This window comes from Triticum dicoccoides, chromosome 4A (genome assembly GCF_002162155.2).
Source record: "Triticum dicoccoides isolate Atlit2015 ecotype Zavitan chromosome 4A, WEW_v2.0, whole genome shotgun sequence".
Taxonomy (NCBI): domain Eukaryota; kingdom Viridiplantae; phylum Streptophyta; class Magnoliopsida; order Poales; family Poaceae; genus Triticum; species Triticum dicoccoides.
Window position 1 is genome coordinate 610687195 of NC_041386.1, and position 23834 is coordinate 610711028.

The window sequence follows — 23834 nt, forward strand, 5'->3', positions numbered from 1 at the left end:
TCAGTGTTCAAACACTAATAAATACCGGCAACAAAACAGGAACTCCACGTCTATGCAACTTGCTAGGCCTGGAAGAATTCGCTCAAGTCGGCTTGGCTGTAACGTAATTTGTTTACGGTGGAGGGTAGGCGGAATCAGGTTAAAACTGGGCTGGGATATGTTACACGGGATTTGTTTAGAAGCAAACACGATTAACGGTATGCGGTTGCGACATAATCGGGTACCGGGTGGAAAACTGCGAACCAAACACCTCCTAAGATTAACATGTTGTTATCACCTTTCCTAAATTTAAGCTTTTACTCAAACAGTTGCATACTTATGTAGAATATGAGCTGCCGCTACCTACGAAAACTGTACATTAGCTCCTCTACTTTTTGAGGACATACATTGAGGTCAGTAGACTAAAGCACCTCATGTTAGTAGAGTGGAAACTAAAGTTGTAGCTCTAAACACGGAAGATAACAAGTAGGAAATTTCAACTTGGAGAATAAAAATAAATGCTTGCAATTACATGATTACAACATTTTGTTTAAGTGCCAAGGTGCTTGACACTAACAAACTAGTAACATTCAGAGAAGTGACAACATACGGGAAGGTGGTGGTTGCGTCGCCAATACTTTATTGCAGAGAGGATCTGAACATCGAGCCCGAGCCACACCCAGCCATCTCCATCACATTTTCCCTCCTTTGCTCTCCACACAATGCATGCCAGCAGCACACAGCACTTGCCACGAGGGCCTGGAGAGGATCGGAATGTTGAAGTTGTATGCTGCATTCCATGGTTTAAAATGTAACCGGGCACTCCAAAAGGGTTACACAGTACATTATCCACATACTAAATTTGATAGCTGAGCAATTCTATGCAATAAGGAATGATCAGTTGTCCTGCGATGGGACATAATACATGCAGTAACAAGTGACAAGGGTGAGCTTTCAACTTGCTTCTACAACAGCATTGCCCACAGAATTCCTGGCGCTGTCCTTTTCAATATGGATTACTGAAGACAAATTACCGATGGCGCAATCATTTAATTAAACAGTAGGGATCCAAGCTCTTCTGCAAATTAGGTGCAACTTGCAAGTCAAAAGAGAGGACAATTTGCTACATCATTGCTAGGCAGAGCAAAAAAGAAACAGGAAACACATGTAGATTATCAAATATTTATTATTAATAAGGCCACCATATAATCTCTCAGACTAAAAGAAGACCTAGATAAAAACCGGGAAAGCCAACCCTTGAGTTCAAGAAATAGAGAAACCAGGAAGGTAGATTACCAGTAATAAGTTGCAAGAAGACACCTAGAGGCCCAGGATAAAAATGCGAAGTCAATTCTCCAGTTCAAGAAAATAGACACATGGGGCAGATTAGTTAGCACATATTACAAACACATACGAAAAGGACATATTTATTTTGGCATTGACGCGCACAATAATCCCTTCTTTCCAAAAGGGTATCGACACAAACGGAAATTTCATGTAACCATGTAATAACCAAAGATTCTTGATTTATATTTTACATGCATCAACAAAGAAGCTTACCAAAAAGTTATCTTGCCCCGCTTTATAAATAAAGCCGCAACCATCATTATTAATAAGGCCACCAGATAATCTCTCGCACAAAAACAAGACCTGGATAAAAAGGGAAAGCCAATTCTTGAGTTCAAGAAATAGAGACAACAGGAAGGTAGATTACCAGTAATAAGTAGCAAGACGACACCTAGAGGCCCAGGATAAAAAACCGAAGTCAATTCTCCGGTTCAAGAAAATAGATACATGGGGCAGATTAGTTAGCACATAGTACAAACACACACCAAAATGACTTGGTAATTTTGGCATTGACGCACGCAATAATCCTTCTTTCCAAAACGGTATCGGCACAAACATAGATTTCATGCAACTATATAACAACCAAAGATAATCGATTTGAATTTTACATGCATCAACAAAGAAGCTTACCCAAAAAGACATCTCGCCCTGTTTTACAAATGAAGCCACAACCACACCGCAAACGGAGGTCCACAAGTAACATAAAGGTTCGAAAGTACAACAAAATAAAGTACTTGCTGGGGGCAACAGCAAAAGAAGCTGACAAAACCCTTCAATTCATATATACCGCAGCTCATAGTGGATCCAATTCATACATACTGCAGCTCATGAGGATACAAACATCCAGGACATTAAAATGCATCAGCGGACTCATCAGACTTCAGGTGAAAGGCCAACCATTCACAACATAACCATGTAGCGATGGAAAGAAGTCATGCGGAACAAGACTTTGTTTGAGCTGCAGTTGAGTAGGTTCGACACCTGTGTGATTGAAAGTGGCGACCAACTTGCCATCCATGTCAACCTGAACTAGCCAGTCAGGAAATTTGACCAGCACAAGCAACTCACCATCCCCAGGCGCGACCGTTTCCCAAGAGTCATCGTCGTCGCGTTTTCCACACGACGCCCTAATCTCTGTAAGCGGCAATTCAATGTGGCATTTGAAGGTCCAGACCTCGCTTTCATAGTCCTGTAACACCCAGATATCAATGTTTGTCGCTTTGTCATTAAAGCTAGACATGCCGAGCATTCCATCCATCTCAAACAGCCCATCCCTGGCAGAACCACGAACAATCGGGACGCGCATCTGTCGGAACGACTCAGCCGTGGTGTCAAACACGATTAGCATGTTGCTTTCGCCCTCGTGCTGCTGCACCCGGTGCCAATGCAGCCCGCCACGGAGTAGCACATACTTGGTGCCGAATATGACTTCTTTATGCGCTTCCCCCGGCCTGACGATTCTTCTCGGCGGTTGGCCGGAGCCCAACGATAAAACATAGCAGCCAGCTTCCCTCCCAGCTGCCGGACACCGGTACATCAGTACCCTGTATTCGCCGGTTGGGGGGTGACGGTACATCCCCAAGAACGTGGAGTCCATAGGCACCCTGAGGCGGGCATACTGACGGGTCGCTGGGTTGCAGATGCCCAAGAACTTGCGGCGCCACCAGTCGAAGACAACGAGGCCGTCAAAGGAGGCCACCAGATCTTTGAATTCGGAGGCTCGGCCAAGTCGCGCGACGGGCTGGAGCTTGTCGGCGGCGGCCCGGTGGTCGAAGGGGATGATGTCTATGTCGCCGCCGACCTTGTAGTAGCCGTAGCGGGGAAGGTTGCAGACGTAGAGGAAGGGGCGGGTGGGCTGGCGGGCGTGGTTGGCGATGAGGAAGTCGCGGGCGGAGGTGGCTGTGCGCCAGGCGCGGCAGACGGCGCGGCAGCGGAGGAGCGATTTGGGGGGCAGGCGGACGAGGATGTCCCAGATGAGGATCTCATCCGGGATGCCATCATGAGGAGGCGTCGGCCCTCCCCTTGCTGCCTCCGCCATGGCCGCCGGCGAGGAGCTAGACCTGCATCTCGATCTGTCGCAGGGGTAGAGTGGACAAGTAGCGGCGTGTGGGGAAAAGTGGCAGGTAGTGACGGCGGAGGGTTTCGTGGCCGTGGTCGTTGGGATAGGAATAATATAGTGCCTTTTTTTTCTTTTCTTTTTTTAACAGGTATTAGGCGCTGAAGGCGTCCAATTTCATTCAGCCCAATACCAGCGTACAGCCCCTAAAAAACATGTTGTACAAAGCCCTGAAGGTTTAGATTGGAAAGAAGACAGATTATTAAAGATTTAGATTGTAATATCTTCTTTTTTCCTGCGGAAAACCCGGCGGCTCCTAGGAGGCGATTAGGGTTCACGCGAGGACTTTGACGGCACTCGTCGAGTTGATTGGCGAGGCGGGGAATCCATCGCTCAGAGATGGCTACGGCGGCTGGGCGTGATGGACTGCGAGGGGCCAGGGCTCTATCGCCCAAGTCGGCGAGGGTGCGGCTTGAGGAGGCTCTAGGGAAACTCGATATCTCAGAGGAGGAGGCCACACCTCTGGTGATTGATGATCGTGATGAGGGCGGCCAGCAGAAGTGGATGCTGGCGTGAAAGGTTCTGTTCAGCAATGTCTTCCATATCCAAACCATCTCCAACGCCCTTCGGCCCGTGTGGGGAAACCCTAAAGGTTTAAGCTTGAGATCTGTTGGGCCTAATAATTTTGTAGCGGAGTTTGCTACACAGAGAGATCTTGACCGCGTTAAGGGACGCTCTTCATGGCACATCAACAAGCATGTTGTGATCATATCTGACTTTGTTGATACCATGAGGCCTTCTGAACTCAAGTTTGAACAGCTTCAGGTCTGGGCAAGAGTTGTGAATCTTCCCTTCCATCTATGGAATGAGACCTGGGGCAAAGCCATAGCACGTCAAATTGACAAGGGGGCCACTTGAGTGCAATTTGATCATGCCAATGGATTCCTCAAGGTTAGGGTCACCCTCAATGTGACTAAACCGTTGAGGCGTTGGATATTGATTGATCCAGCCAAACGTGAAAGCACAGATGTGTATAACATAGAATATGAAAATATCCCTCACTTTTGCTTCTCATGTGGTAGGTTGGGTCACTCAGATTTGTTCTGCCCGACCCCGGGGACTAGAGACGCCAACGGCGATCTGCCTTTTGGGAAAGGGCTACGTGCAGCGGATGAATATAGGCGAGCAGCATCAAGTGGGAACTCAAACAAAGAGCAGAACTCATCCAGGATGCCATCATGAGGAGGCGTCGGCCCTCCCCTTGCTGCCTCCGACATGGCCGCCGGTGAGGAGCTAGACCTGCATCTCGATCTGTTGCAGGGGTAGAGTGGACGAGTAGAGGCGTGTGGGGAAAAGTGGCAGATAGTGACGGCGGAGGGTTTCGTGGTCGTGGTCATCGAGATAGGAATAGTATAGTGCATTTTTTCTTTTCTTTTTTTTAACAGGTACTCCTATTAGACACTCAAGGCGTCCAATTTCATTCAGCCCAATACCAGCGTACAGCTCCTAAAAAACATGTTGTACAAAGCCCTGAAGATTTAGATGGGAAAGAAGAGAAATTACAAGGCAAGGCATGTGTTTTGTCTGTGAGCTGAACCAAGCAACTACTTCATGAGCAACATTATTAAAGTTATTAGTACAAAGTTGAGTCACTTATTTTGGGGTAGAGGTAGTATATGATACACCTGCGTGTGAAGGTTTTTTGTTGACCCGAAGAGATCACAAGAGAGGTTCTAACAGTCCAAGGAATAGAATCAGCTGAAATACTTTTGGTCGCAGCCGCTTTTGCCAGGGGATCAATCTGCAAAGCATGGGTCACTTTGGCCGCAAGAAGAAGATCCAAAGCTTCACCATGAAGAGGAAATTAAGTGATCGGAGCCGATGTTTGAATCCGCACTTGAGTGTCCCTCTGGTCCCGCAAGATAGCTATGATGCCATGCAATAAGCCAGGGCTTTTTTCTTGCATTTGAATGCCGCATCAGAGTAATCTTTTGATCTTGTGATAAGTACATTAGTGCGAAGGGTGCGGTCCCCTGATGAAACGTCATCACACTCATGGACCCTTGGATGTGGTGTTGCACATTGACCTGGCGAGGACCACAACACCACCTACACAAGTACAACCATTGTCTGTGCTGCTTGCTGAGATCGAGAGACATGAGGAAGGAGGGCCAACCGTTTCGGCAGATGATGCCATCTGCCCCAGGGAAGAGGATATGGATCATGACATGGAGGAGGCCGATGACCATAACCAGTTTTTCAATACGGACTTTGACAACGAAATAACAATGGGTCAACCATATGAATGTGAGATGCATGTACCAGAGCCGGAATGTCCTCGGGAGTGCAAGAAGTCTTTGTTCATGTAATCCTCAGAGGACACGCCTCCAGATGCCGGCTCCACCCAAGCTCAACTAATTAGCCAGAGTCGTCCAATGCTGAGCCCGACAACACTAGGGGTGGTGCTCAGGGAGGGTCTGACAGACCCACCAGCACCTGAGCCCACCAAGAAGAAGTAGAGGAAGAGACTGGTGGCAAGAAAATCCAATAAAGCTGGCAATGTTGGTTCTAGCAGCCAGCCGCCTTGGACCAAGGTTGACCGTGTACCGATGAAACATGCGCCATTAATCCATGTTGCGGGAGAGCCAATGGTACCGGCGAATGCACTAGCTGCCATAGCAGGGGATCTTAGGAGACTCCATGACCATGTGCTTTCGACAGAGAGAAGCCTCCTCGCCTCGCATGATCCAGGATACCCACTTTATATGGTTCATGTGCCGAGCAATTGCAAGATGTATGTCCACACATGCCCTGCGGACCTCTTCTTCCTAAGGTTTGATTACATCTTCCAGATGTTTCAAATGAGGACACTCGATTTTACGTTCGTCTGCATGTATGCGCTACACATGAACTACAATGTTAGGAGAGAGAGCAAGTCACCGGTCTTGCGCGCCCCCTACCCTCGTTAGCCACCCGTAAGGCGGTTGACGCTCTTCTTTTGCCGCAAGAAAGCTAATTTTCGAGAAAAAAAAATCACAACGAAGGTTTCAGGCCAATCGTAGTTACGGATCTCCATATATACACGGAACGGTGAAACAGAGCTAGGGAGAACGCAGAAACAGAGAGAGACAGATCCAATCTCGGAGGGGCTCTCGCCCCTCCTGTGCCATGGAGGCCATGGACCAGAGGGGAAACCCTTCTCCCATCTAGGGAGGAGGTCAAGGAAGAAGAAGAAGGAGGGGGGCTCTCCCCCCTCGCTTCCGGTGGCACCGGAACGCCACCGGGGGCCATCATCATCACCGCGATCTACACCAACACCTCTGCCATATTCACCAACATCTCCATCACATGCCCCCCCCCCTCTATCTACAGCGGTCCACTCTCCCGCAACCTGCTGTACCCTCTACTTGAACATGGTGCTTTATGCTTCATATTATTATCCAATGATGTGTTGCCATCCTATGATGTCTGAGTAGATTTTCGTTGTCCTATCGGTGGTTGATCAATTGCTATGATTGATTTAATTTGCTTGTGGTTATGTTGCTGTCCTTTGGTGTCCATCATATGATTGCGCGCGTGGATCATACCCTAGGGTTAGTTGTATGTTGATAGGACTATGTATTGAAGGGCAAGAGTGACAGAAGCTTCAACCTAGCATAGAAATTGATGCATACGGGATTGAAGGGGGACCAATATATCTTAACTCTATGGTTGGGTTTTACCTTAATGAACATTAGTAGTTGCGGATGCTTGCTAATAGTTCCAATCATAAGTGCATAGAATTCCAAGTCAGGGATGACATGCTAGCAGTGGCCTCTCCCACATAATACTTGCTATCGGTCTAGTAAAGTAGTCAATTACTTAGGGGCAATTTCATAACTGCTACCACCACTTTTCCACACTCGCTATATTTACTTTATTGTTTCTTTATCTAAACAGCCCCTACTTTTTATTTACGTACTCTTTATTATCTTGCAAACCTATCCAACGACACTTACAAAGTACTTCTAGTTTCATACTTGTTCTAGGTAAAGCGAACGTCAAGCGTTCGTAGAGTTGTATCGGTGGTCGATAGAACTTGAGGGAATATTTGTTCTACCTTTAGCTCCTCGTTGGGTTCGACACTCTTACTTATCGAAAACTGTTGCGATCCCCTATACTTGTGGGTTATCAAGACCTTTTTCTGGCGCCATTGCCGGGGAGCAATAGCGTGGGGTGAATATTCTCGTGTGTGCTTGTTTGCTTTATCACTAAATAATTTTTATTTGTTGTTCTTAGTTGTTTTCTATCTTTAGTTATGGGTAGGAAACGCAAAATACCAAAAAATTAGTTGTACCTACTAAACCAATGGTTGAAGAACCACTCAAAATCTATCACACTGATGAAGCTTATTACTTGGATCATCTTCGATCCCTATGTGCTCGTGCTGAAACCCCAACTAGCTTAGTTGAGGGGAAATCTTTAGATGAGCATGCTTATTATGTGCGACACTGCTACCTCTTGAGCACTGCGTAGGATTTCCCCGAAGAGGAAGGGATGATGCAGCAAAGTAGCGTAAGTATTTCCCTCGGTTTTTGAGAACCAAGGTATCAATCCAGTAGGAGGCTACGCTCGACTCCCTCATACCTACACAAAAACAATAGCTCAACGCAACCAACGCGCTTAGGGGTTGTCAATCCCTTCACGGTCACTTACGAAAGTGAGATCTGATAGAGATAATAAATAATATTTGTTTGGTATTTTTGGTACAGAGATGCAAAGTAAATAAAGTAAAAGCAATGTAAAAGCAAAGCAATATTAAAGTGATGGAGATTGATATGATGAGAAAGAGACCCGGGGGCCATAGGTTTCACTAGTGGCTTCTCTCAAGAGCATAGGTATTTCTACAGTGGGTGAACAAATTACTGTTGAGCAATTGACAGAATTGAGCATAGTTATGAGAATATCTAGGTATGATCATGTATATAGGCATCCCCTATACTTGTGGGTTATCAAGACCTTTTTCTGGCGCCGTTGCCAGGGAGAAATAGCGTGGGGTGAATATTCTCGTCTGTGCTTGTTTGCTTTATCACAAAATAATTTTTATTTGTTGTTCCTAGTTGTTTTCTATCTTTAGTTATGGGTAGGAAACGCAAAATACCAAAAAAAATAGTTGTTCCTACTAAACCAATGGTTGAAGAACCACTCAAAATCTATCACACTGATGAAGCTTATTACTTGGATCATCTTCGATCCCTATGTGCTCGTGCTGAAACCCCAACTAGCTTAGTTGAGGGAAAATCTTTAGATGAGCATGCTTATTATGTGCGACACTGCTACCTCTTGAGCACTGCGTAGGATTTCCCCGAAGAGGAAGGGATGATGCAGCAAAGTAGCGTAAGTATTTCCCTCGGTTTTTGAGAACCAAGGTATCAATCCAGTAGGAGGCTACGCTCGAGTCCCTCGTACCTACACAAAAACAATAGCTCAACGCAACCAACGCGCTTAGGGGTTGTCAATCCCTTCACGGTCACTTACGAAAGTGAGATCTGATAGAGATAATAAATAATATTTGTTTGGTATTTTTGGTACAGAGATGCAAAGTAAATAAAGTAAAAGCAATGTAAAAGCAAAGCAATATTAAAGTGATGGAGATTGATATGATGAGAAAGAGACCCGGGGGCCATAGGTTTCACTAGTGGCTTCTCTCAAGAGCATAGGTATTTCTACAGTGGGTGAACAAATTACTGTTGAGCAATTGACAGAATTGAGCATAGTTATGAGAATATCTAGGTATGATCATGTATATAGGCATCCCCTATACTTGTGGGTTATCAAGACCTTTTTCTGGCGCCGTTGCCAGGGAGCAATAGCGTGGGGTGAATATTCTCGTCTGTGCTTGTTTGCTTTATCACAAAATAATTTTTATTTGTTGTTCCTAGTTGTTTTCTATCTTTAGTTATGGGTAGGAAACGCAAAATACCAAAAAAAATAGTTGTTCCTACTAAACCAATGGTTGAAGAACCACTCAAAATCTATCACACTGATGAAGCTTATTACTTGGATCATCTTCGATCCCTATGTGCTCGTGCTGAAACCCCAACTAGCTTAGTTGAGGGAAAATCTTTAGATGAGCATGCTTATTATGTGCGACATTGCTACCTCTTGAGCACTGCGTAGGATTTCCCCGAAGAGGAAGGGATGATGCAGCAAAGTAGCGTAAGTATTTCCCTCGGTTTTTGAGAACCAAGGTATCAATCCAGTAGGAGGCTACGCTCGAGTCCCTCGTACCTACACAAAAACAATAGCTCAACGCAACCAACGCGCTTAGGGGTTGTCAATCCCTTCACGGTCACTTACGAAAGTGAGATCTGATAGAGATAATAAATAATATTTGTTTGGTATTTTTGGTACAGAGATGCAAAGTAAATAAAGTAAAAGCAATGTAAAAGCAAAGCAATATTAAAGTGATGGAGATTGATATGATGAGAAAGAGACCCGGGGGCCATAGGTTTCACTAGTGGCTTCTCTCAAGAGCATAGGTATTTCTACAGTGGGTGAACAAATTACTGTTGAGCAATTGACAGAATTGAGCATAGTTATGAGAATATCTAGGTATGATCATGTATATAGGCATCCCCTATACTTGTGGGTTATCAAGACATTTTTCTGGCGCCGTTGCCAGGGAGCAATAGCGTGGGGTGAATATTCTCGTCTGTGCTTGTTTGCTTTATCACAAAATAATTTTTATTTGTTGTTCCTAGTTGTTTTCTATCTTTAGTTATGGGTAGGAAACGCAAAATACCAAAAAAAATAGTTGTTCCTACTAAACCAATGGTTGAAGAACCACTCAAAATCTATCACACTGATGAAGCTTATTACTTGGATCATCTTCGATCCCTATGTGCTCGTGCTGAAACCCCAACTAGCTTAGTTGAGGGAAAATCTTTAGATGAGCATGCTTATTATGTGCGACACTGCTACCTCTTGAGCACTGCGTAGGATTTCCCCGAAGAGGAAGGGATGATGCAGCAAAGTAGCGTAAGTATTTCCCTCGGTTTTTGAGAACCAAGGTATCAATCCAGTAGGAGGCTACGCTCGAGTCCCTCGTACCTACACAAAAACAATAGCTCAACGCAACCAACGCGCTTAGGGGTTGTCAATCCCTTCACGGTCACTTACGAAAGTGAGATCTGATAGAGATAATAAATAATATTTGTTTGGTATTTTTGGTATAAAGATGCAAAGTAAATAAAGTAAAAGCAATGTAAAAGCAAAGCAATATTAAAGTGATGGAGATTGATATGATGAGAAAGAGACGCGGGGGCCATAGGTTTCACTAGTGGCTTCTCTCAAGAGCATAGGTATTTCTACAGTGGGTGAACAAATTACTGTTGAGCAATTGACAGAATTGAGCATAGTTATGAGAATATCTAGGTATGATCATGTATATAGGCATCCCCTATACTTGTGGGTTATCAAGACCTTTTTCTGGTGCCGTTGCCAGGGAGCAATAGCGTTGGGTGAATATTCTCGTGTGTGCTTGTTTGCTTTATCACTAAATAATTTTTATTTGTTGTTCCTAGTTGTTTTCTATCTTTAGTTATGGGTAGGAAACGCAAAATACCAAAAAAATTAGTTGTTCCTACTAAACCAATGGTTGAAGAACCACTCAAAATCTATCACAATGATGAAGCTTATTACTTGGATCATCTTCGATCCCTATGTGCTCGTGCTGAAACCCCAACTAGCTTAGTTGAGGGCAAATCTTTAGATGAGCATGCTTATTATGTGCGACACTGCTACCTCTTGAGCACTGCGTTGGATTTCCCCGAAGAGGAAGGGATGATGCAGCAAAGTAGCGTAAGTATTTCCCTCGGTTTTTGAGGACCAAGGTATCAATCCAGTAGGAGGCTACCCTCGAGTCCCTCGTACCTACACAAAAACAATAGCTCAACGGAACCAACGCGCTTAGGGGTTGTCAATCCCTTCACGGTCACTTACAAAAGTGAGATCTGATAGAGATAATAAATAATTTTTTTTTGGTATTTTTGGTATAGAGATGCAAAGTAAATAAAGTAATAGCAAAGTAAAAGCAAAGCAATATTAAAGTGATGGAGATTGATATGATTAGAAAGAGACCCGGGGGCCATAGGTTTCACTAGTGGCTTCTCTCAAGAGCATAGGTATTCTACGGTGGGTGAACAAATTACTATTCAGCAATTGACAGAATTGAGCATAGTTATGAGAATATCTAGGTATGATCATGTATATAGGCATCACGTCCGAGACAAGTAGATCGAAATGATTCTGTATCTACTACTATTACTCCACTCATCGACCGCTATCCAGCATGCATCTAGAGTATTAAGTTAAAAACAGAGTAACACCTTAATCAAGATGACATGATGTAGAGGGATAATTTCATGCAATATGATAAAAACCCCATCTTGTTATCCTCGATGGCAACAATACAATATGTCCCTTGCTGCCCCTTCTGTCACTGGGATAGGACACCGCAAGATTGAACCCAAAGCTAAGCACTTCTCCCATGGCATGAACAACCAATCTAGTAGGCCAAACCAAACTGATAATTCGAAGAGACTTGCAAAGATAAACAATCATACATAAAAGCATTCAGAGAAGATTCAAATATTATTCATAGATAGACTTGATCATAAACCTACAATTCATCGGTCTCAACAAACACACCGCAAAAAGAAGGTTACATTGAATAGATCTCCACAAGAGAGGGGGAGAACATTGTATTGAGATCCAAAAATATAGAAGAAGCCATATAGCTACTAGCTATGGACCCGTAGGTCTGAAGTAAACTACTCACACTTCATCGGGGGGGGGGCTTGGATGATGATGTAGAAGCCCTCCGTGATCGATGCCTCCTCCGTTGGAGCTCCGGAACAGGCCCCAAGATGGGATCTCATGGATACAGAAAGTTGCGGCGGTGGAATTAGGTTTTTGGCTCCGTCCCCGATCGTTTGGGGGTACGTGGATATATATAGGAGGAAGAAGTACATCAGTGGAGCTTCGAGGGGCCCACGAGGCAGGGGGCGTGCCCTAGGGGGGTGGCGCCCCTACCCTCATGAGCACCTCATGGCTTTCTTGACGGAGGGCCCAAGTCTCCTGGATCTTATCTGATGAAAAAAAATCACGTTCCTGAAGGTTTCATTCCATTTGGACTCCGTTTGATATTCCTTTTCTTCGAAACCCTAAAACAGGCAAAAAAACATCAATTCTGGGTTGGGCCTCCGGTTAATAGATTAGTCCCAAAAATAATATAAAAGTGGAAAATAAAGCCCAATAATGTGTAGAACAGTAGATAATATACATGGAGCAATAAAAAATTATAGATACGTTGGAGACGTATCAAGCATCCCCAGGCTTAATTCCTGCTCGTCCTCGAGTAGGTAAATAATAAAAACAGAATTTTTTATGCGGAGTGCTACTTGGCATAATTGTAATGTAATTCTTCTTAATTGTGGTACGAATATTCATATCCGAAAGATTCAAGACAAACAGTTCATATTGACATAAAAATGATAATACTTCAAGCATACTAACTAAGCAATTTTGTCTTCTCAACATAACATGGCCAAAGAAAATTCATCCCTACAAAATCATATAGTTTAGTCATGTTTCATTTTCTTCACACAAGAATGCTATCATCATGCACAACCCCGATGACAACCAAGCAATTGTTTCATACTTTAGTAATCTCAAACCTATAAACTTTCACGCAATATATGAGCGCGAGCCATGGACATAGCACCATGGGTGGAATAGAATATAATGAAGGGGGGTTATGTGGAGAAGACAAAAAAGGAGAAAGTCTCACATCAACGAGGCTAATCAATGGGCTATGGAGATGCCCACCGATTGATGTTAATGCAAGGAGTAGGGATTCCCATGCAACGGATGCACTAGAGCTATAAATGTATGAAAGCTCAACAAAGGAAACTAGTGGGTGTGCATCCAACTTGCTTGGTCACGAAGACCTAGGGAACTTGAGGAGGCCAATTGTTGGAATATACAAGCCATGTTTTATAACAAAAAATTCCCACTAGTATATGAAAGTGATAAACATGAGAGACTCTCTATTATGAAGATCATGGTGCTACTTTAAAGCACAAGTGTGGTAAAAGGATAGTAACATTTTCCCTTCTCTCTTTTTCTCTCATTTTTGGGCCTTCTCTTTTTTATGGCCTTTCTCTCTTTTTTTGGGCCTTCTCTTTTTATGGCCTTTTTTTAATTTATTCCTCACTTGGGACAATGCTCTAATAATGATGATCATCACACTTCTATTTATTTACAACTCAATGATTACAACTCGATACTAGAACAAAGATGACTCTATGTGAGTGCCTCCGGCGGTGTACCAGGATATGCAATGAACCAAGAGTGACATGTATGAAAGAATTATGAATGGTGGCTTTGCCATAAATACTATGTCAACTACATGATCATGCTAAGCAATATGACAATGATGAATGTGTCATGATGAATGGAATGATGGAAAGTTGCATGGCAATATATCTCGGAATGGCTATGGAAATGCCATAATAGGTAGGTATGGTGGCTGTTTTGAGGAAGATATAAGGAGGTTTATGTGTGAAAGAGTGTATCATATCACGGGGTTTGGATGCGCCGGCGAAGTTTGCGCCAACTCTCAATGTGAGAAAGGGCAATGCACGGTACCGAAGAGGCTAGCAAGGGTGGAAGGGTGAGAGTGCGTATAATCCATGGACTCAACATTAGTCATAAAGAACTCACATACTTATTGCAAAAATGTACAAGTCATCAAAAACCTCGGCACTATGCGCATGCTCCTAGGGGGATAGATTGGTAGGAAAAGACCATCGCTCGTCCCCGACCGCCACTCATAAGGAAGACAATCAAATAACACCTCATGTTTCAAATTTGTTGCATAAAGTTTACCATACGTGCATGCTACGGGACTTGCAAACCTCAACACAAGTATTTCTGAATTTCACAACTACTCAACTAGCATGACTTTGATATTATTACCTCCATATCTCAAAACAATCATCAAGCATCAAACTTTTTTTAGTGTTCAACACACTCATAAGAAAGTTTTATTATTAATCTTGCATACCAAGCATATTAGGATTTTAAGCAAATTACCATGCTATTAAGACTCTCAAAATAATCTAAGTGAAGCATGAGAGAACAATAGTTTCTATAAAACAAATCCACCACCGTGCTCTAAAAGATATAAGGGAAGCACTATAGCAAAATTATAAATCTCAAACGATATAAGTGAAGCACATAGAGTATTCTATCAAATTCCAAATCATGTATGGCTCTCTCAAAAGGCATGTACAGCAAGGATGATTGTGGTAAACTAATAATCAAAGACTCAAATCATAAAAGATGCTCCAAGAAAAACACATATCATGTGGTGAATAAAAATATAGCTCCAAGTAAAGTTACCAATAGAAGTAGACGAAAAAGGGGATGCCTTCCGGGGCATCCCCAAGCTTTGGCTTTTAGCTGTACTTAGATTATCTGGGAGGTGCCATGGGCATCCCCAAGCTTATGCTCTTGCCACTCCTTGTTCCATAATCCATAAAATCTTTACCCAAAACTTGAAAACTTCACAATACAAAACTTAAGATAGAAAACTCGTGAGCTCCGTTAGCGAAAGAAAACAAAAGACCACTTCAAGGTACTGTAATGAACTCATTATTTATTTATATTGGTGTTAAACCTACTTATTCCAACTTCTCTATGGATTATAAACTATTTTACTAGCCATAGATTCATCAAAATAAGCAAACAACACACGAGAAACAGAATCTGTCAAAACAGAACAGTCTGTAGTAATCTGTATCTAGCGCAAGATCTGGAACCCCAAAAATTCTAAAATAAATTGCTGGACGTGAGTAATTTATCTATTAATCATCTGAAAAAATAATTAACTAAATAGCACTATCCAAATATAAATTACAGCAGTTCTCGTGAGCGCTAAAGTTTCTGTTTTTTACAGCAAGTTCAACAAGACTTTCCCCAAGTCCTCCCAACGGTTCTACTTGGCAGAAACACTAATTAAACACAAAAAACACAACCAAAAAAGAGTCTAGATAATTTATTTATTACTAAACAGGAGCAAAAAGCAAGTAATAAAAATAAAATTGGGTTGCCTCCCAACAAGCGCTATCGTTTAACGCCCCTAGCTAGGCATAACAAGCAAGAATAGATCTAGGTACTGCCATATTTGGTAGCCAATTCTTTGATGAGGCATCTATTTCCCTTAGGAAATTCTTTCTTTATAGTGATTATCAAGCTCTTAGGCACAAGATCGAAAAATTCATTTGTAGCAATTGGTTCATTAATGATAGCAAAAAGATTGGGATGAATACTTATAGATTTAAGATCCGCGGTTTCCTTACTAGATGATTCACCCTTATTTTTAGGAACATACATAAGCTTGGAAATTTTAGTAGGAGGACTTGGAGTATTATTTACGGAAGAAAAAGCGGTTCCCAAGTTTTTAATGATACCCTCAAGTTTATCAATTCTAGTAGAATCTAAGTTTATCTTCTAATTAACTATGGGTTCCTTTTCCTTAATATTTTTCAAAGTCATTCCTACCTTAGATCCATATTGAGTAATTTGATTGTGGATTTTTTATCTAGATTTTCAATTAATTCAATAGTAGCAACTTTATTTTCAATAATTTCAAGTCTTTGCATAACATGCTCCAAAGTTAGCATAGTTCCATTAACCAAAAGAGGTGGCGAGCCAAATAAATCTAATATATCATTATAAGAATCAAAAGTATGGCTACCCAAGAAATTCCCTCCGGTAATGGTATCGAGGATGTATCTATACCAAGGATTAACACCAACATAAAAATTGCGGAGAAGAACTGAAGTAGATTGCTTCCTGGTAGATCTATTTTGAGCATTGCAAATTCTATACCAAGCATCTTTTGGATTTTCTCCCTCCCTTTGTTTAAAATTTAGAACTTCATTCTCGGGAGACAACGAAGAAGATATGAGACTAGTCATAAAGACAAGCAAACAAACTAACACACGAGCAAACAAGAGCAAACGGGCAAAAGAGGCAAATAGAGAGGGAGGATAGAGAGAGAGGGCGAATAAAATGGCAAGCGTGAAGTGGGGGAGAGGAAAACGAGAGGCAAATGGCAAATAATGTAATGCAGGAGATAGGGAATGTGATTGGTACTTGGTATGTTGACTTTTGCACAGACTCCCCGGCAACAGCGCCAGAAATTCTTCTTGCTACCTCTTGAGCACTGCGTTGGATTTCCCCGAAGAGGAAGGGATGATGCAACAAAGTAGCGTAAGTATTTCCATCAGTTTTTGAGAACCAAGAAATCAATCCAGTAGGAGGCTACGCTCGAGTCCCTCGTACCTACACAAAAACAATAGCTCAACGCAACCAACGCGCTTAGGGGTTGTCAATCCCTTCACGGTCACTTACGAATGTGAGATCTGATAGAGATAATAAATAATATTTTTTTTGGTATTTTTGGTATAGAGATGCAAAGTAAATAGAGTAAAAGCAAATCAATATTAAAGTGATGGAGATTGATATGATGAGAAAGAGATCCGGGGGCCATAGGTTTCACTAGTGGCTTCTCTCAAGAGCATAGGTATTATCCGGTGGGTGAACAAATTACTGTTGAGCAATTGACAGAATTGAGCATAGTTATGAGAATATCTAGGTATGATCATGTATATAGGCATCACGTCTGAGACAAGTAGACCGAAACGATTCTGTATCTACTACTATTACTCCACTCATCGACCGCTATCCAGCATGCATCTAGAGTATTAAGTTAAAAATAGAGTAACGCCTTAAGAAAGATGACATGATGTAGAGGGATAATTTCATGCAATATATAAAAACCCCATCTTGTTATCCTCAATGGCAACAATACAATACATGCCTTCCTGCCCCTTCTGTCACTGGGAAAGGACACCGCAAGATTGAACCCAAAGCTAAGCACTTCTCCCATGGCATGAACAACCAATCTAGTAGGCCAAACCAAACTGATAATTCGAAGAGACTTGCAAAGATAAACAATCATACATAAAAGCATTCAGAGAAGATTCAAATATTATTCATAGATAGACTTGATCATAAACCTACAATTCATCGGTCTCAACAAACACACCGCAAAAAGAAGGTTACATTGAATAGATCTCCACGAGAGAGGGGGAGAACATTGTATTGAGATCCAAAAAGAGAGAAGAAGCCATATAGCTACTAGCTATGGACCCGTAGGTCTAAAGTAAACTACTCACACTTCATCGGGGGGTGGGGGGGGGTGGGGCTTGGATGATGATGTAGAAGCCCTCCGTGATCGATGCCTCCTCCGGTGGAGCTCCGGAACAGGCCCCAAGATGGGATCTCATGGATACAGAAAGTTGCGGCGGTGGAATTAGGTTTTTGGCTCCGTCCCCGATCGTTTGGGGGTACGTGGATATATATAGGAGGAAGAAGTACATCGGTGGAGCTTCGAGGGGCCCACGAGGCAGGGGGCGTGCCCTAGGGGGGTGGCGCCCCTACCCTTATGAGCACCTCATGGCTTTCTTGACGGAGGGTCCAAGTCTCCTGGATCTTATCTGATGAAAAAAAAATCACGTTCCTGAAGGTTTCATTCCATTTGGACACCGCAAGATTGAACCCAAAGCTAAGCACTTCTCCCATGGCATGAACAACCAATCTAGTAGGCTAAACCAAATTGATAATTCAAAGAGACTTGCAAAGATAACCAATAATACATAAAAGAATTCAGAGAAGATTCAAATATTATTCATAGATAGACTTGATCATAAACCCATAATTCATTGGTCTCAACAAACACACCGCAAAAACAAGGTTACATCGAATAGATCTCCACGAGAGAGGGGGAGAACATTGTATTGAAATCCAAAAAGAGAGAAGAAGCCATCTAGCTACTAGCTATGGACCTGTAGGTCTGAAGTAAACTACTCACACTTCATCGGAGGGGCTTGGATGATGACTTAGAAGCCCTCGGTGATCGATGCCTCCTCCGGCGGAGCTCCGGAATAGGCCCCAACATGGGATCTCATGGATATAGAAAGTTGCGGCGGTGGAATTAGGTTTTTGGTTCCGTCCCCGATCGTTTGGGGGTACGTGGATATATATAGGAGGAAGAAGTACATCGGTGGAGCTTCGAGGGGCCCACGAGGCAGGGGGCGCGCCCTAGGGGGGCCTACCCTCGTGAGCACCTCGTGGCTTTCTTGACGGAGGGTCCAATTCTCGTGGATCTTATCTGATGAGAAAATCACGTTTCCGAAGGTTTCATTCCGTTTGGACTCCGTTTGATATTCCTTTTCTTCGAAACCCTAAAACAGGCAAAAAACAACAATTTTGGGCTGGGCCTCCGGTTAATAGGTTAGTCCCAAAAATAATATAAAAGTGGAAAATAAAGCCAAGTAATGTCTAAAACAGTAGATAATATAGCATGGAGGAATCAAAAATGATAGATATGTTGGAGACGTATCAGACACCAAATATCTAAAAAAGGGAAAACTTTACTCGATCAAATTCATCGTTTGCAATGCTATGCTTGGAATTTATGTGAAATATATGATTATACTTGTTGTTCTGAAGACCCTAAGAAACACCTTCCCTACCAATGTTTGTTTAGTGATAATGGAATCGTATCCTCTTATGCTAAGGGTGTTTATAGTTACTATGATGTTCAGCAAATTGAAGAATTTGTTGCTTTTAAGGGTGCTTATGAAATTGCTTCTTTGATTGAAAAGTATGATGCTACTCTTTACAAATCTGAAAATTTTGCCATATTTAAATATTGCTATGATAATTATGCTTCTAATTCCTATGTTGAACCATATATTGAGTACTACTCCGCTGTCCAAGAAGCGACTAATATTTTGTAGGAGTCTATGGAAGAAGAAATTGATGAAACTGTGAGCTCATTGGATGAAAAAGATGAGGAGGAGAGCGAAGCACAAAAGGAAGAAGAGAGGATTAGCTACCCGTGCCCACCTTCTAATGAGAGTAACTCTTCAATTCATACATTGTTTAATTCCCCTTCGTGCTTACCGGAGGATGATTGCTATGATGATTGTTATGATCCCGTTGATTCTCTTAAAATATCCCTTTTTGATGATGCTTGCTATGCTTGTGGCCAAGATGCCAATATGAATTATGCTTATGGAGATGAACTTGCTATAGTTCCTTTATGTTAAACATGAAATTGTTTTTATTGCACCCACGCATGATAGTCCTATTATCTTTTTGAATTCTCCCGACTACACTATATCGGAGAAGTTTGCCCTTATTAAGGATTATATTGATGGGTTGTCTTTTATTACTACACATGATGATTTTGATGAATATAATATGCATGTGCTTGCTGCTCCTACTTGCAATTATTATGAGAGAGGAACTATATCTCCACCTGTCTATGTTTCCAATATGATAAAATTGCAAGAAACTGTTTATACTATGCATTGGCCTTTACTTTGTGTGCATGAATTGTTCTTTTATGACATGCCGATGCATAGGAAGAGAGTTAGACTTCGTCATTACATGATATATGTTGCTTTGCGCTCACTACTGAATGCCAAATCATTGTTAATTAAAATTGGCTTTGATATACCTTGGGATCCGGGTGGATCCATTACTTGAGCACTATATGCCTAGCTTAATGGCTTTAAAGAAAGCGCTGCCAGGGAGACAACCCAGAAGTTTTAGAGAGTCATTTATTTCTGTTGTGTTCTTTTATAAAGTTTAGAAATAAAAATAATGTGCCAAGGTTTGCCTTTAGGATGTTTACATTTGCTTGATGGTTTGTACGGTGCAGGACAGAAACTTTGGCTGTAGTGCGCGATTTTACATTTTTAGCTGGAACATCAAATGGTTCTGATTCTTTTTGCACTGTCTTCCTATACAAATTATTTATTTTTCCTAATTTTTATAGAATTTTTCAAGTATCAGAAGTATGGTGAATGTTCAGATTATTACAGACTGTTCTGTTTTAGACAGATTCTGTTTTTTATGCATAGTTTTGATGAAACTATCAATTTATATCAGTGGATTAAGCCATGGAAAAGTTATATTACAGTATACACAATGCAAAAACAAAATATGAATTGGTTTGCAACAGTACTTAGAGTAGTGATTTGCTTTATTATACTAACGGATCTTACCGAGTTTTCTGTTGAAGTTTTGTGTGGATGAAGTGTTCGATGATCGAGAAGGTCTCGATGTGAGAAGAAGGAAGAGAGGTAAGAGCTCAAGCTTGGGGATGCCCGAGGCACCCCAAGTAAATATTCAAGGAGACTCAAGCGTCTAAGCTTGGGGATGCCCTGGAAGGCATCCCCTCTTTCTTCAACAAGTATCAGTATGTTTTCGGATTCGTTTCATTCATGTGATATGTGCAATCTTGGAGCGTCTTTTGCATTTAGTTTTCATTTTTATTTTATGCACCATGCTGGTATGAGATAGTCCTTGGTTGATTTATATAATGCTCATTGCACTTCACTTATATCTTTTGAGTATTGCTTTATAGAATGCTTCATGTGCTTCTCTTATATCATTTGAAGTTTGGATTGCATGTTTCTCTTTACATAGAAAACCGCCATTTGTAGAATGCTCTTTTGCTTCACTTAGATTTGTTAGAGCATGGACATATCTTTTTTAGAAAGAATTGAACTCTCTTGCTTCACTTATATCTATTTAGAGAGATGACAGGAACTGGTCATTCACATGGTTAGTCATAAAATCCTACATAAAACTTGTAGATCACTGAATATGATGTGTTTGATTCCTTGCAGTAGTTTTGCGATATAAAGATGGTGATATTAGAGTCATGCTAGTGGGTGGTTGTGAATTGTAGAAATACTAGTGTTGAGGTTTGTGATTCCCGTAGCATGCACGTATGGTGAACCGTTATGTAACGAAGTTGGAGCACGAGGTATTTATTGATTGTCTTCCTTATGAGTGGCGGTCGGGGACGAGCGATGGTCTTTTCCTACCAATCTATCCCCCAAGGAGCATGCGTGCAGTACTTTGTTTCGATGACTAATAGATTTTTGCAATAAGTATGTGAGTTCTTTATGACTAATGTTGAGTCCATGGATTATACGCACTCTCGCCCTTCCACCATTACTAGCCTCTCTAGTACCGCGCAACTTTCGCCGATACCATAAACCCACCATATACCTTCCTCAAAACAGCCACCATACCTACCTATCATGGCATTTCCATAGTCATTCCGAGTATATTGCCATGCAACTTTCATCATCATCATATACATGACTTGAGCATTCATTGTCATATTGCTTTGCATGATCGTAAGATAGCTAGCATGATGTTTTCATGGCTTGTCCGTTTTTTGATGTCATTGCTATGCTAGATCATTGCACATCCCGGTACACCGCCAGAGGCATTCATATAGAGTCATATCTTTGTTCTAGATATCGAGTTGTAATATTGAGTTGTAAGTAAATAAAAGTGTGATGATCATCATTATTAGAACAATTGTCCCATGTGAGGTTATCAAAATAAAAGTGGCCAAAGAAGCCTCCCCCAAAAAAAGAGAGGCCAAAGAAGCCTACAAAAAAAAGATAAAAAGAAAAAAATGAGAGAAACAGAGAGAAGGGGAAATGTTACTATCCTTTTACTACACTTGTGCTTTAAAGTAGCACCATGTTCTGCATATAGAGAGTCTCTTGAGCTATCACTTTCATATACTAGTGGGAATTTTCATTATAGAACTTGGCTTGTATATTCCAATGATGGGCTTCCTCAAATGCCCTAGGTCTTCATGAGCAAGCAAGTTGGATGCACACCCACTTAGTTTCAGTTTGAGCTTTCATATACTTATAGCTCTAGTGCATCCGTTGCATGGCAATCCCTACTCACTCACATTGATATCTATTGATGGGCATCTCCATAGCCCGTTGATACGCCTAGTTGATGTGAAACTAACTTCTCCTTTTTTTTCTTCTCCACAACCACCATTCTATTCCACCTATAGTGCTATGTCCATGGCTCACGCTCATGTATTGCGTGAAAGTTGAAAAGGTTTGAGAACGTCAAAAGTATGAAATAATTGCTTGGCTTGTCATCGATGTTGTGCATGATGTGAGTATTTTGTGTGACGAAGATGGAGCATAGCCAGACTATATGATTTTGTAGGGATAACTTTCTTTAGCCTTGTTATTTTGGAAAGACATGATTGCTTTGTTAGTAGGCTTGAAATATTATTGTTTTTATGTCAAATGATAGACTATTGCTTTGAATCACTCGTATCTTAATATTCATGCCATGATTAGACATATGATCAAGATTATGCTAGGTAGCATTCCACATCAAAAATTACCTTTTTTATCATTTACCTACTCGAGGATGAGCAGGAATTAAGCTTGGGGATGCTGATACGTCTCCGTCGTATCTATAATTTTTGATTGTTCCATGCGAATATTCTACAACTTTCATATACTTTTGCCAACTTTTTATACTATTTTTGGGACTAACATATTGATCCAGTGCCCAGTGCCAGTTCCTGTTGGTTGTAAGTTTTTGGTTTCGCAGAATATCCATATCAAACGGAGTCCAAACGGGATAAAAATGGACGGAGATACTATTTGGAATATTTGGAAAATTCCGGAAGAAAAATCCACGCGAGACGGTGCCCCAGGTGGTCACGAGGCAGGGGGTGCGGCCCCTACCCTCGTGAGCCACTCGTAAGGCGGTTGATGCTCTTTTTTTTCCGCAAGAAAGCTAATTTTCGGACAAAATATCACGGCGAAGGATTCAGGCCAATCAGAGTTACGGATTTCCATATATACATGAAACGGTGAAACGGAGCCAGGGAGAACGCAGAAACAAAGAGAGACAGAGAGACAGATCCAATCTCGGAGGGGCTCTCGCCCCTCCCATGCCATGGATGCCATGGACCAGAGGGGAAACCCTTCTCCCATCTAGGGAGGAGGTCAAGGAAGAAGAAGAAGGAGGGGGGCTCTCTCCCCCTCGCTTCCGGTGGCACCGGAACGCCATCGGGGGCCATCATCATCACCACGATCTACACCAACACCTCTGCCATATTCACCAACATCTCCATCACCTGCCCCCCTCTATCTACAGCGGTCCACTCTCCCACAACCTGCTGTACCCTCTACTTGAACATGGTGCTTTATGCTTCATATTATTATCCAATGATGTGTTGCCATCCTATGATGTCTGAGTAGATTTTCGTTGTCCTATCGGTGGTTGATGAATTGCTATGATTGATTTAATTTGCTTGTGGTTATGTTGCTGTCCTTTGGTGCCCATCATATGATTGCGCGCGTGGATCACACCCTAGAGTTAGTTGTATGTTGATAGGACTATGTATTGGAGGGCAAGAGTGACAGAAGCTTCAACCTAGCATAGAAATTGATGCCTACGGGATTGAAGGGGGACC

The 23834-nt window shown here is 42.1% G+C and overlaps 1 protein-coding gene across 1 annotated transcript; it reads right to left on the reverse strand.

The window, feature by feature from the left end:
* Window positions 1–1986: 1986 nt before the first annotated feature.
* Window positions 1987–3447, reverse strand: LOC119287312 (putative F-box protein At3g52320). The gene has a single exon (XM_037566838.1). The coding sequence runs from the start codon at window positions 3362–3364 to the stop codon at window positions 2207–2209; it is 1158 nt and encodes a 385-aa protein (XP_037422735.1). The 5' UTR covers window positions 3365–3447; the 3' UTR covers window positions 1987–2206.
* Between the last annotated feature and the right edge of the window lie 20387 nt (window positions 3448–23834).